The 12,799-nt window shown below is 30.3% G+C and overlaps 1 protein-coding gene across 1 annotated transcript in view; it reads right to left on the minus strand.

The window, feature by feature from the left end:
- Window positions 1-5,484: 5,484 nt before the first annotated feature.
- Window positions 5,485-12,799, minus strand: part of LOC129906407 (UDP-N-acetylglucosamine--dolichyl-phosphate N-acetylglucosaminephosphotransferase) — a 32,182-nt gene continuing 24,867 nt past the window's right edge. Inside the window, exon 5 of the mRNA XM_055982205.1 lies at window positions 5,485-6,181. Within this exon, the coding sequence (XP_055838180.1) occupies window positions 5,692-6,181 (490 nt within the window). The 3' untranslated portion in view covers window positions 5,485-5,691. The remainder of the gene's footprint in view (window positions 6,182-12,799) is intronic.

Below are 12,799 nucleotides of genomic sequence, written 5' to 3' on the forward strand. Positions count from 1 at the left end.
GTTCCAAATGTGTGTGCAAATCCGTGTAAATCTCTCAAAAAAGCAGGATTAAAAAAAATTCGAATTTTGGTTCGTTTGAGGCGATTTTTGTTTCTATGGAACATGATTTTCAGAAAAAATTCGCTTCGAGATCGCCGAAAATTCGATTTTTTTATTGAAAGGAATTCGACATGAGATTTATACTCAGGATAAAACCCTCTTCAATACTGCATCCAAACTTAGCAGATAGACAACTGTCGGATTTTTCCCCATTGACTGAACTAAATGCAAGTTTAAGAAAAGAACAAGTCAACAAGTCAAAAATTTGTTAGGTTATCTCTTTCATAACAATAATATTGTTAGACAGTGACATCTTAAATGAAAAAATAAATGCATTCTTATTTCCCCACCTAAATAAGTAAAATAAAAAGCGCATTTTTATTTCCATTATATAACTCTATTTCTGTTGTTAGATTGGGACAAACCTTAGCCAACGATAGATGACATCTTTCTCACACACACTCCCCACCTCCACATCAACTAGTCGAAAATAATGTGTCATTTAAATACGGTTGTAGTCTTATGTAAAGTATAACACAAGGTGGAGAGGGAGAAGTAGTCGAGTAGTCCAACAGATAGGTTTAGAACACTTTATATGGAACATTTTGTTGCTTAAATTTGTTTTATTTTTTAGTTGGCCTCTGACCTCCATCGAAAAAGGTGGTTGTGTTACTTCTTTTTTATATTTTTTTTTCATATAGGTATCTTACCTGTCATCCTTATTGCAATTGTCAGGTATTAATTGATGATAAATACTGAAATTCGTTGTCTTTTTAAACTCAATTATTAAATTTTAATATTCATCAACTATAGCTGACAATAGCAATTGGGGTGACAAAATTCTAAAGAACCAAAAAAAAAACATAAAATTCTGATAGTTGGGTTTTGGGTAGGTGCATAAATATGACACAAAAGACCTGCCCATATGGCAAATATATAGGTATATTAGAATTCTTTTTATTAGGTGGGGTTTTTGTTTGATTTTTAACTTATCCTGTGTCAAATAAATAAACAAGGAATCGGGTTGTTTTTTGCATAAAAAGATTAAACCACACCCATTTTCGTTAAAATCTATTAAAATAACCAATGAGAATCGATATTCTCTTATTTATGTTTCCATAATTCCATATCGTTCCTCGCAATTGTTGCCAACCCAAAAATCACATGTCATAGCTTAACATAACTTTAGAATTCGTAACTCTAGTTTTTCGTAACTTCGGTTTCGCGTAACTTTGACGGCCGTAACTCTGTCGCCCGTAACTCTGTTATTTGTAACTCCGTTACCATTTCCTTCACAAGTCTCTTTTTTGGAATATTTGGTTTTTAAAAAAACTTAACATAAACCCAAACCTCGCCTCCACGCGATATCTATTCGTGAGTGGAGTCAAGGAGGGTACTAATTAGTATATATTTGCATAAATATATTCTAAGTTGAAATTTTAAAATATGTAGATCGAAAACGAAAAACAGAACATCTCTTTTAAATTTAAATGCGATGAACACTTTACCTTTACTGTGAGTGGGCAGAGTTGAAACAAATTTTAAGGTGGGAGACAGGTAATCGTAACAATCTTGAAAAAGTATGGACGAAAATGAAAAAGATACTTAAAAGAGGACTTTTAAAAAATAGAGAACAAAAAAAGAATTTTATGAAAAAAGAGAGTTACACTCTCTTTTTTCATAAAATTCAGAGTTGAAAAAGAGAACATGTTCTCTTTAAAAGAGATGTTCTGGAAACCCTATGTAATTTTCCTTAATTAGCACTTAATTATAAATAAGATGTAGATCTTAAAATTAAGTTGATTTCAATAAAATAAATGAAAAAAAAATGAAATGAAAATTAAGTAGCACAATTAATTTCTTAAACGTCCACGTTTAATTTGTATGCTAGGTATTAGTGGTTTACTTACGTAATATTATCCTATAATAAGATAATTAAATCCATATTACAGAAGGAAGATCTGCTTGTATTGGGTATTTTCCATTTGTGGAAACAGAGGCGGCGCTAGACCAAAATGAGGCGTGTGCTAGAGTAAATTTTCGGGCCCCTGAGAAAATGAATTTGGACTATTATTTTGAAAAAAAGTATCAAATCTTCCGTCCAAGTTCAAGTTCAAAATTCTAATAACAAACTTAAGGGGTTATCTAGTTGTAAGTGCAAAAAAAAACTCTTTTTTGTGGATTTTTTGTGAAGAGGCATTTAATTATATAAACATAAAGAATACATATCCATATAGAAAATTTAATGTATTAAAAGAATTCAATGTGTATTTAAAAAAATATTGGGTTCCGTTACTTTTGTAGAAGATCTCCTAGACGACCTCCAAAAAAAAGGTGTCTGGCGGTGAGCAAATTTTCTCCCAAACGGCTGAAGTAAACGGCTTTAAATTTTTACACAATTTTCTTAGATACTTTTGTCAGGTAATGAAGGAAGGAAAAAGGTTTTTGACAATAATTCGATTTTTAAAGCCACTTTAAAGTGTAAATTTTCGTAAAAAAAACGATTTTTTTTCTTTGGGAAGCCGCCATTTTGTCATATCAAAATTTTGACTATTTCTTCGTTCATTACCTGCATTCGTCTATCCTGAAAATGAATCTTTTGGTTTTTTTAATTTTAAGTGACTTGGATCAGAGATATCTTGCTCACCACCAGATACCTTTTTTTTGGAGGTCGTCTAGGAGATCTACTACAAAAACAACGGAACCCAATATTTTTTTAAATACATAGCGAATTCTTTTAATACATTTAATTTGCTATGTGGATATGTATTCTTTATGTTTATATAATTAAATGCCTCTTCCCCAAAAATCCACAAAAAAGAAGAATTTTTTGCACTTACAACTAGATATAACCCCTTAAGACAAAACGTTTCATTTCAATGTAAGCCCTGTTCCTTTGGGAGGTGGCAAAGTACTACTAGTAGTTTACTAGCGATTCCCAAGACAGTAGATGATAGTCCTAGATTAACCAAAACATCTACTATTAGAAGACTACCACTTCCAATGGAACAGGGCTGTAGATGAAAAACAAAATGCAAGACTCGATCTCACGAACTTTTTCTTAAGTTTCAGATTGCTTTTTATATAAATAAGATTTTTCGTTAAATGTTCTGAAACGTACATATCAAAAAAAAATTATTTGTTCTTCAAATCAAACAAAATCGACATCTAGAATGAATTTCAGCAAATTGATTTCTTTTATTAGGGCGCGTTTTTAGAAAAAATCAAAATCGTTAGAAATCGCTGTAAACATTTTTCGGAAAAAAACTATTTTAAGTAAAATTGATATGAAATTTTGCAGAAATTTTTAATCTACATTCCAAATCTCATAAAAATTAAATGCAAAATTTTCTAAAATTTGACTATTCAAATAAAAATCAAACTTTCTTCATCAAAATAAAAACTAACACTTGATTGCTTTTTTGATTAAATTGTAATTTTCTAAAATTGGTATAGTATAATATAGCTATTTATTTTAATGTAGAAATTCTTGTTTTCGTCAGTTTCTCGGTTTCTTTTTTAGAATATAAAAATATCAATTGAATTACCAATTGGAAAAGGGGAATAAGTCCATATCATCTTATTGTTGGCAAAACGCAAATAACTGCACAACTTCATTATTTGATGGTTCTAAGAATGTGGTTAGGCTAGTCTCACGTTATTCTTAAAATTTGAAAATTTACACTTTTCAAACAACCTGTAATATAGCTGAGTGCCATTGCTATATTAAAATAAAAAAGTTAAAATTTATCAGTAGGAAGAAGGAAATAAGGCCGGGATTTGTTTCTTTCTTTAAACTATTGTTTTTTTTTTTAAATCACTTGTATATGTATATGATTTCTATTAGAAAATCGTTTTTTTTTTTCTTTCTTTTGTATAGAGACAAGATTAACATCAAAATGTAATTATAGGAATATTGAGGACTTATTGCTTCTTTTAATTGGTGATTCAATTTTGCTTTTGAGTTGAAGAAGAAGAGACCGGAAAAAACCAAGGGGCTCCCCCTGCTAAATACAGGAAGATATATAAAAAATTGAAATTGTTTTTGTTGATGTTTTTCCTCTGTTAGATACTTATCAATCATTAAATTTTTTTTTACGAAATAACTTAGAAAAACATAAATTATTCGCATGTCTGTTTGAGCAAAATCTTTGGTTTAAAACAGGTTTTTAAAGTTTGGTGGATTGTAAATCCGTCCGTATTTTGAAACATCAATGAATCCGCAAAATGATTTCGAATACCTACGAAATTTCGAACAGCGAAAATTCCACTGAATAAAATGGTCCTTTTTAATCATTAAATTGGCGGCGGAAAACAGAACAGTCCTACGTAATAAAGTGTTTAAATTGGTAGAAAGTGTAAAAAATCAGTTTATATAAATTGCGAGCGTAAGCGAGCAAAGAATTTTATTTAAGGGAAATAAAGTTTACCCATTCTTAACCTTTACAAAAACTTATTTCATACAATTTTAAATACCTACATATACAAAATTGAAAAATAGAAAAAAGAAAAAAAAAAAAAAACTGTTTTTATCACTGAGATTTTGTATTTTTTAAATTTAATTGGGAATTTTAAAAAGCAAAATTTTAGATAATCCAAACTAATTATTTGCTTCACTTGAGAAAAAAAAAACAAACAATAATCTTAAATTGTTTGATTTATTTTTTATTTCCTACTTTTGCAAAAAGTGGCCAATGTATGCTTCGACTCATCTCGATGGAATTATGGAAATCGAGTGGAAACAAGCCAATTTCAATTATTTGATTGTTTTGAATAAAGAGAAGAGACATGGTTTTTCGGATTTTATTATTTCTGAGACATTTTCATTTAGCGACCGCGGGGCCCCTCTAAGCGCGGGGCCGTGTGCGGGGGCACACTCCGCACACCCCTTCCGCCGCCTCTGTGTGGAAACATTATTTTAAAGTAAAAAATATTCCCGAAAATCCAAATCAAATTCCTCATTGTTTAAAATGTTGACATTTTTGTTTGAAAATTCCCAATCATCCGATCCAACTTACTAGCTACTGTTGTCTTCTGACTTTTTTCCCATATAGTGCAATTTTCACAAAAAAAAAAAACAATTTTGAATGATCGAATATTCATCAAAAGCCTCAGGGTCACAAGGATTAAAATAGTTTCTCTTTTTCATAATGTAAATACGATTTTTGCACATTCAGAAAACTGGGACACGTTCCCATTATCAATTTGTTCCAAAAATTGGTTTCTGTTTCAAAAAATAAATATAAACACCGAACAAAAAAATTAACAGCTTTAAAAATAATTAACATTTATAATGTTTTTTTTAACACCAAATCATTCATAATGAACATGTTCTTCAAATAATGAACAGTTCATTATTATAATGAACGGATGGTCACCGTAAATATAAGATATATTTTTCATGAAGATAATGTTGTTTCAACAATATGCAGATAAGGATTTAACTTAGACTTTCAATCAATCAATTCTTTAATTTAAAAATAAAATATAAGAACAATAGTTGTTTATGCAAACAAGTATTGCAAACATCGTCGTTGTTTTAGTTCAATTCTTATAATTTAACCCAACTCAGTACAAATTGAAACTCTAACTTACTTTAATTTAACTTAACTTTGGCAAACAATAATAGCTTCACAAACTGAAGACATATATTCATTTATTATAGAAATAACTTGCGAGAGGGTAGCGAATAATAAATGCAATTAAAGTACTCGCTACTTGAATGCCCAAAAGCATATGTGTTACAATTGACTCGTGAACTGGGCCAAAAATAACTAAAACTAAATTAATGAGTGTAAAATTATTCGTAATAACAGTTCCATCAGGCTTCTCCGTCCACGAAATAAATTTAAGTTTCCGAAATAATGTAACAAATAAAAAACCAAATCGTCCAATTTTGTCTTTCTGGAATGTTGTTGTACTTGTATGTAAAAGATCAGTCTTAGAATCATATTGAGGGAGTCGGTGCCGTGGGCATGGAATAAAATGGAAAAGCTGTGGTACCGAATACAAAAAGTTGATTATTTGTGGTATAAAAAACAATAGCAACGTTTTACTAAAGTGTCCTAATATACCAACAACTGCAAATGTCATTCCGGCAAAGTAGCAAAAGGTGTCACCAACAAAAATCTTCGCTGGATATCTGAAAAAAAGTTAAAAATAATGATAAGATTAAAAAATAACTAAGTTTTTCAATGTAACAATATACTTTTATAAAGTTTTTTTTTCTAATTGCGATATCCCGGTATGGTTCCAGAGGCTGATATGTTTGGAAATAAATTAATAAACATATTTATTTCTAACTTAAACAAAATTGAATGATACATTTTTCAAAACCAAAATTTTTACTTAATTGTTTTCGAAATAATCGATTTCAAAGTCAAAACTTTGTAAAAAAGCGCTGCATCAACTATAACATCATTAAAACACATAGATAGTTTTCAAAAATAAAATTTTTTGGTACCAGAAGTACGCTCTTATAAATAAAGAATTTTTTCTGTTGTAGGTATGTGTTTGACCAATTCTTTTTTAGTTCTTATTTATTTTGTTATATTAGGCTCTTTTGGTCTTTTTATTTTTGGAATGCGAATAAATAAAACACTTTATTACATACTTTCACCCAACGTTTAGTACGAATTCCTTACTTCTTCAAGGGATTTTTGTTCTTTATTCAATCTGTTACAAATATATTAATACAAATAATAAATATTTGTAGATTTATATTTGGTAATGCAGGCTATTATGGTCAAATGATTTTAAATGCAATTAAAAAAACTTTATTCCATTTTTTACCCAACGTTTCGTCGCTATTCACAACTTCTTCAGGGTTTTTTTTATTGATCTTAAAGGAGACTGGGCACTTTTGTATGGGACGTGGCCCATCGGTGTAACACATTGTGACATACATCAAATGAAAGGTCTCGATTAGTGCATTGTTTTTTAGTACGGGCACAAGTCTTTATCTCGTGCAGGGAAAGTGCAGTGATGCATTTTATGTTCAAAAATATGTGTAATAAAATTCCAAAAAGTATACATTTTGACTAGATGCTCGATTAAATTGTTTCAAAAACATTACATAACTGTGTTGGAAGTTCAATTTGGCTATTCCATCACCAGTTTTCACCCATGACTTAATGCATTTTTCGTTTTTTTTTTTAACACTTTTGTATGGGACGTGGCTCATTGGTGTAACACATTGAGACACACATTAGATGAAAGATCTCAATGAGCGTGTTATTTTTTTGTATGGACAAAAGACTATCTCGTGCAGGGAAAGTGCAGTGGTGCATTTTATGCTCAAAAATAAATGTAACACATTCAGACTTACATCAAATAAAAGGTACCGATGAGCGCATTATTCCTTTGAATGGACACAAAACTCTTTCTCGTGGAAGGTGGAGTGTTGCATTTTATGTTCAAAAATGTATTAGGTACAGCTTATTTTACATGTTTGTGTTTTTAGAACAAAAAAGGTATGGTTTGGAGTTTAAATACACTCCAACATTTTATTAGTAATATAACTTAAAGTTTGATTTGCATTTTTGAAAAATTAGTCACAGACATCGTATATTTAAATTACTTTCAAACCAACAAGGTAGTTTCGACTTCAAAGTACAGAAAATCATATACTAACTCAAATATTTTTTGGTATTGCATTTCATAAATCCATAAAAACCGATGGATTAGTCCAACAAAACAAAGTTATTATAATGTTTTTGAATCAAGTCAATCGAGCATCTAGTCAAAATGTATGCTTTTCTGAGTTTTATTACATACATTTTTAAACATAAAATGCATCACTGGACTTTCCCTGCACGAGACACAGACTTTTGGCCATATAAAAAAATAACAAACTAATGGAGACCTTTCATTTGAAGTATGTATCAATGTGTTACACAAATGAGCCACGTCCCATATAAAAGTGTTTTAAAAACCGAAAAATGCATTGCGTCATGGGTGAAAACTGGTGATGGAATAGCCCAATTGATCTCCCAACACAGTTATGTAATTTTGTTTGAACCAAGTTAATCCAGTGTCTAGTCAAAATGTATACTTTTCTGAATTTTATTACATACATTTTTAGACATAAAATGCATCACTTTACTTTCCCTGCACGAGATACAGACTTGTGCCTATACAAAAAAATAGTACACTCATCGAGACCTTTCATTTGATGTATGTCTCAATGTGTTACACCAATGGGCCAAAATGCCCACTCTCCTTTAACATTATGAAAAAATTTTTGTATTTATTATACACAGTTTGGTTAATATTTAAAAAACTTACGGAAGCGGGTCAAAATTCTGGCTTCAAAATTCTGGTTTTCAAAATTCTGCTTTTTTCAAGAAAATTCTGTTTTTCAAAATTCTGCTTTATTTTATATTCTGTCTTTCAAAATTCTGCTTTTAAAATTCTGCCAGGATTTTTTTTTTAAGAAAAAAATTCTGCTTATTCTGTTTTTTTTTTTTTTCAAGCATACATGTTTACTTAACAAAAATACACCTCATTAATGTACAGTAGGTGGCCACATGATTATGACCGATGAAATTTTTCACAAATTTTGTACGCTAAAAACTAATTTTATTTTATTTTTTCTGTACAGTAATTATTATTACTGTATTCTACTATAGGCTAGAGTGTCACGTACTTCCTAAGTAAGAAAAATTAAAGAATAAACAGGCTTGGTAATTTTCCAGGGATGAATTCCACAAATAACGCTCTTTGGGGGTTTTTAGCGAAATGCTGCAGAAAACCTCATACCAACTGGTGGAAAAGCTTAGAGGTGAGTGGCTGAATCATTACAAGCACGGAACATAAGCTCATTCAGGTTAAAATAGAGTTCCCAAAAGAATACAGGCAGTTTTGCAACAAAAGGAAAACACGAAATATTGAAAAAATGGTGGTCTCCTCTATCGTCATCAATTTTTTTGACTTTGTTTCTTTAAACAAAAAATTAGTATTGGCATAATGTTTTATACAACCGTACATTATGCCAATACTAATTTTTTGTTTAAAGAAGCAAAGTCAAAAAAAATTGATGACGATAGAGGAGACCACAATTTTTTCAATATTTCGTGTGTTTAACTTTTCATGCAAAACCGCCTATATTCTTTTGGGAACTCTATTTTAACCTGAATGATTCAGCCACTCACCTCTAAGCTTTTCCACCAGTTGGTATGAGGTTTTCTGCAGCATTTCGCTAAGAACCCCCAAAGAGCGTTATTTGTGGAATTCATCCCTGGAAAATTACCAAGCCTGTTTATTCTTTAATTTTTCTTACTTAGGAAGTACGTGACACTCTAGCGTTATAGTAGAAAGCCGTAATAATAATTAATGTACAGAAAAAATAAAATAAAATTAGTTTTTAGCGTAAAAAAATTGTGAAAATTTTCATCGGTCATAATCATGTGGCCACCTACTGTACATTGTGCCAACTTATAGATCTGATGTCAGATTCAAGAGCACTCATATTCAAATTCTTGAAATGTCATTGGAGGCCTAACACATGAAAAATCATATGACAGAACAATAAGATCATGTCGTGAAAAACCAGGTGCGGACAACTGATCATATAACATAACCTTATTGAGATCAGCAACAAAAAAAACATCAAGAGTGCTTGAGCTAAGTGAAAAATGCGTTGGATTACTAACGTTAACAGGATTAAGGTTGAATGTTCGCATGTTATTGATCAAACTACTATAGGCTAAAATGTTGCAGTTTAAATCGCCGCAAAGAATGGTATTTGGGAACAAAAAACAATTATCTTCCAAAAACATGTTGGTTGGAGATAAATCAATATATGAGTAGGGTCTATATACAACGCCTAGTAAAAGTTTTTCATTGTTACTGCTGATTTCAATACACAAACAATGAAAAGAACTAACGTCTGGGGAAATATATCTAACTCGGCTCTTTAAAGACTCCTTAACATATAATGCTACACCGCCACCAACTCTATCGAATCTATCCGCTCTGTATAATGTATATCCTCTCATTGCATACGTTTTATCATTTACATCATTTTTGAACCATGTCTCTAAGACAACAATTGCATTCACCTCTGAAACCTCAAACAAATCCCAAAACTCATCAATTTTCCCAAACAAACTCAGGGCGTTCAAATGGTAAACTTTAAAACCTCGATTTTGAGAATTTAAAACATTAATAATAACTTTTGTAACATTGACGTTATACTCGCTAAATTGGAATATGTTGCAGGATTCAGTTCACCCGCCATGATCGCAATATAATATTACAATAACTACACGAGAACCAAGAAGAACAGGGATTACATAAAAAGGTAAATAAGGTATTTACTATTTGAGCCCCCCGCTAAATTGACGGAAGTATTTAAAGGTTTTGAAAAATTATGTGATTAGAATTGCTTAAAACACTGAAATAAAAGAAAGAAATAAAGAAAGAGCAAAAAGAATAGAAAGACTTATAGAAGTAGAAACAGATAAATAATTACAAAATCAATAATTATGACTTAAATCTTAAATTTAAATAAAATAATTTTCAATGAATGTATTGAATATTTAAATTGAGAAAAAATATCAAATAATGTTACTGTTCTCGTTAGACTTTGAAAAGGCTTTTGACCGAATAGGCATCCATCTTGTCCTAAATAAACTAAGGAAATGGGGAATAGGTCCTAAAATATTTAATTATATTAAAGGCTTTCTCCTCAATAGAAAATTTTGCGCAAAATCAAAAAATTGATTTTCACATAACTTTGACCTTCCAAATGGAATTCCGCAAGGATCTCCTTTATCGGTGGTTCTTTTTACTATAGCGTTTGAAGATTTAAGTGCTATAATAGAAAATCACAAACAATTAGACCACACTGCATATGCCAATGATTTCCATATTCTTTATTATTTATTGCTTACTACAAGCTAGACTTAAAAAACTAATAACAATAATTTAAAATAAAATTATAAAATTAAACATTGTAAACATAATGCCATTTCAACCACAAATATATTTAAAAAAAAAACGTTTCAAATGATATCCTCGCCTGGTCCTCTCGTTCTGGAGCAAAGTTGTCATTAGCAAATGCAAAACATTGCATATCTGTCGTAAAACTTCATGTAATAATACATTTTTTTCATTTAACAATATTAATATTTAAAATGTTGATAGTTTAAGTATCTTAGGTGTTACATTTAATAATAGATATAATTGGAAAACACATTGTGTACACATTGGAACATACAAACTGAGTCAGTTAACACTTATTTATGCGAATTCAATAAGAATAACACGACTAAACAGTTGTACTGCCAAGAATTTTTAAATCTGACATCAGATTTAAAATATGAAGGTTGGAACTTCGTCTTTACTGACGGATCTAAAAACACAACAAGCACATCTTTTGCTTCTGTCAACGATAACGGATCTATCTTATGTTTAGGCCTACTAGAAAGCACTGACTCAATATTCACTGCAGAAGCACTTGCCATCCTCAAATCCATAAAATGCGCGTGCCTTCCAGGAAAATTTATAATATGCTCAGATAGCTTATCAGTTATAAATGCAATCAAAAATCCGTGCGTACCCAGCCATGTAGGTATAAAAGGAAATGAGCTTGCTGACCAAGAAACCTCAAAGGCCCATTCTGCTCCAGTTTTTCTTTTTGAAACAGTAAGTAAACCAGACCTTCTACGTTTCATCAATACCTACTTTAAATTAAAATCTCTATATGAATGGTCTACCTTTAACCACCACTATGCTAGCATAAATCCGGAAAAAACCGGTTAATTCTCCCTACCACAACTTCAAAATCCATGAATAGAAGCTTCATTAGACTACGAGTGGCCACACAATTTGTACTCATCAACATATTCTTCGTAAAGAACAACCGCTTATTTGCCAAGCTTGCACTTCACGCATCGATATCAACCACTGTTGGGGTGGTTCAGGAAGAAAAAATCAGTTGAATAAAATGAGTAAGTGTTGGGTTGAATAATTAGATTCTTTATTGAGTAGGTCTTACCGCTGATAAGAGTTTTACAAAAGTGGACGAGTTGTATTGACACTTGGAATCACGGCACCTGGTGGACAGCGCCGAAAACCTCAAAGTTGTATAGATTATTTTCCGATTTGCCGTTCAATGTAGTTTCCATAAGAAAAAACACAAAAAATACGTCGAAAAACATTTATTTTACGAATTAATTTGTGGCGATTCATGAAATTCATAATTTTGTATGATATAAATAGTGCTTAAAAAATAAAATAAAATCAGTTCTATTTAAGAATTCAAAGAAGTAGTTTCTTTTCATCCGAAGCTACTACAAATTTTATATGAACGAGTATCAATTTTATAATTGTAAAATGATAATAATATGTGTTTATATCTAAATCAGGTTTAAAATATATAAAAAAGTATAATAATACCTGTGTATTTTGTCTTCAAAAAGTATAAGTGAATCGCCTGAAAACAATAAGAAAATACCATACAAAATATAGAAATTATTAAATTATTCTTTTATTTGATTTGCTTTTTCACAAATAATAGTAGGTAAGCACTTTTTTTTATTTTCAACAATTTTGAAAAAAATTTCTTTATTTTTTGTAGTATTTGTTGTTGTTATCCTGCGCTTTGCTACACCTTTTGAAGACAAATTACACAGGTATTATTATACTTTTTGATATATTTTAAACCTGATATAGATATAAACACATATTATTATCATTTTACAATCATAAAATTGATACTCGTTCATATAAAATTAATTCGTAAAATATATGTTTT

The sequence above is a fragment of the Episyrphus balteatus genome, chromosome 1, assembly GCF_945859705.1.
Source record: "Episyrphus balteatus chromosome 1, idEpiBalt1.1, whole genome shotgun sequence".
NCBI lineage: Eukaryota > Metazoa > Arthropoda > Insecta > Diptera > Syrphidae > Episyrphus > Episyrphus balteatus.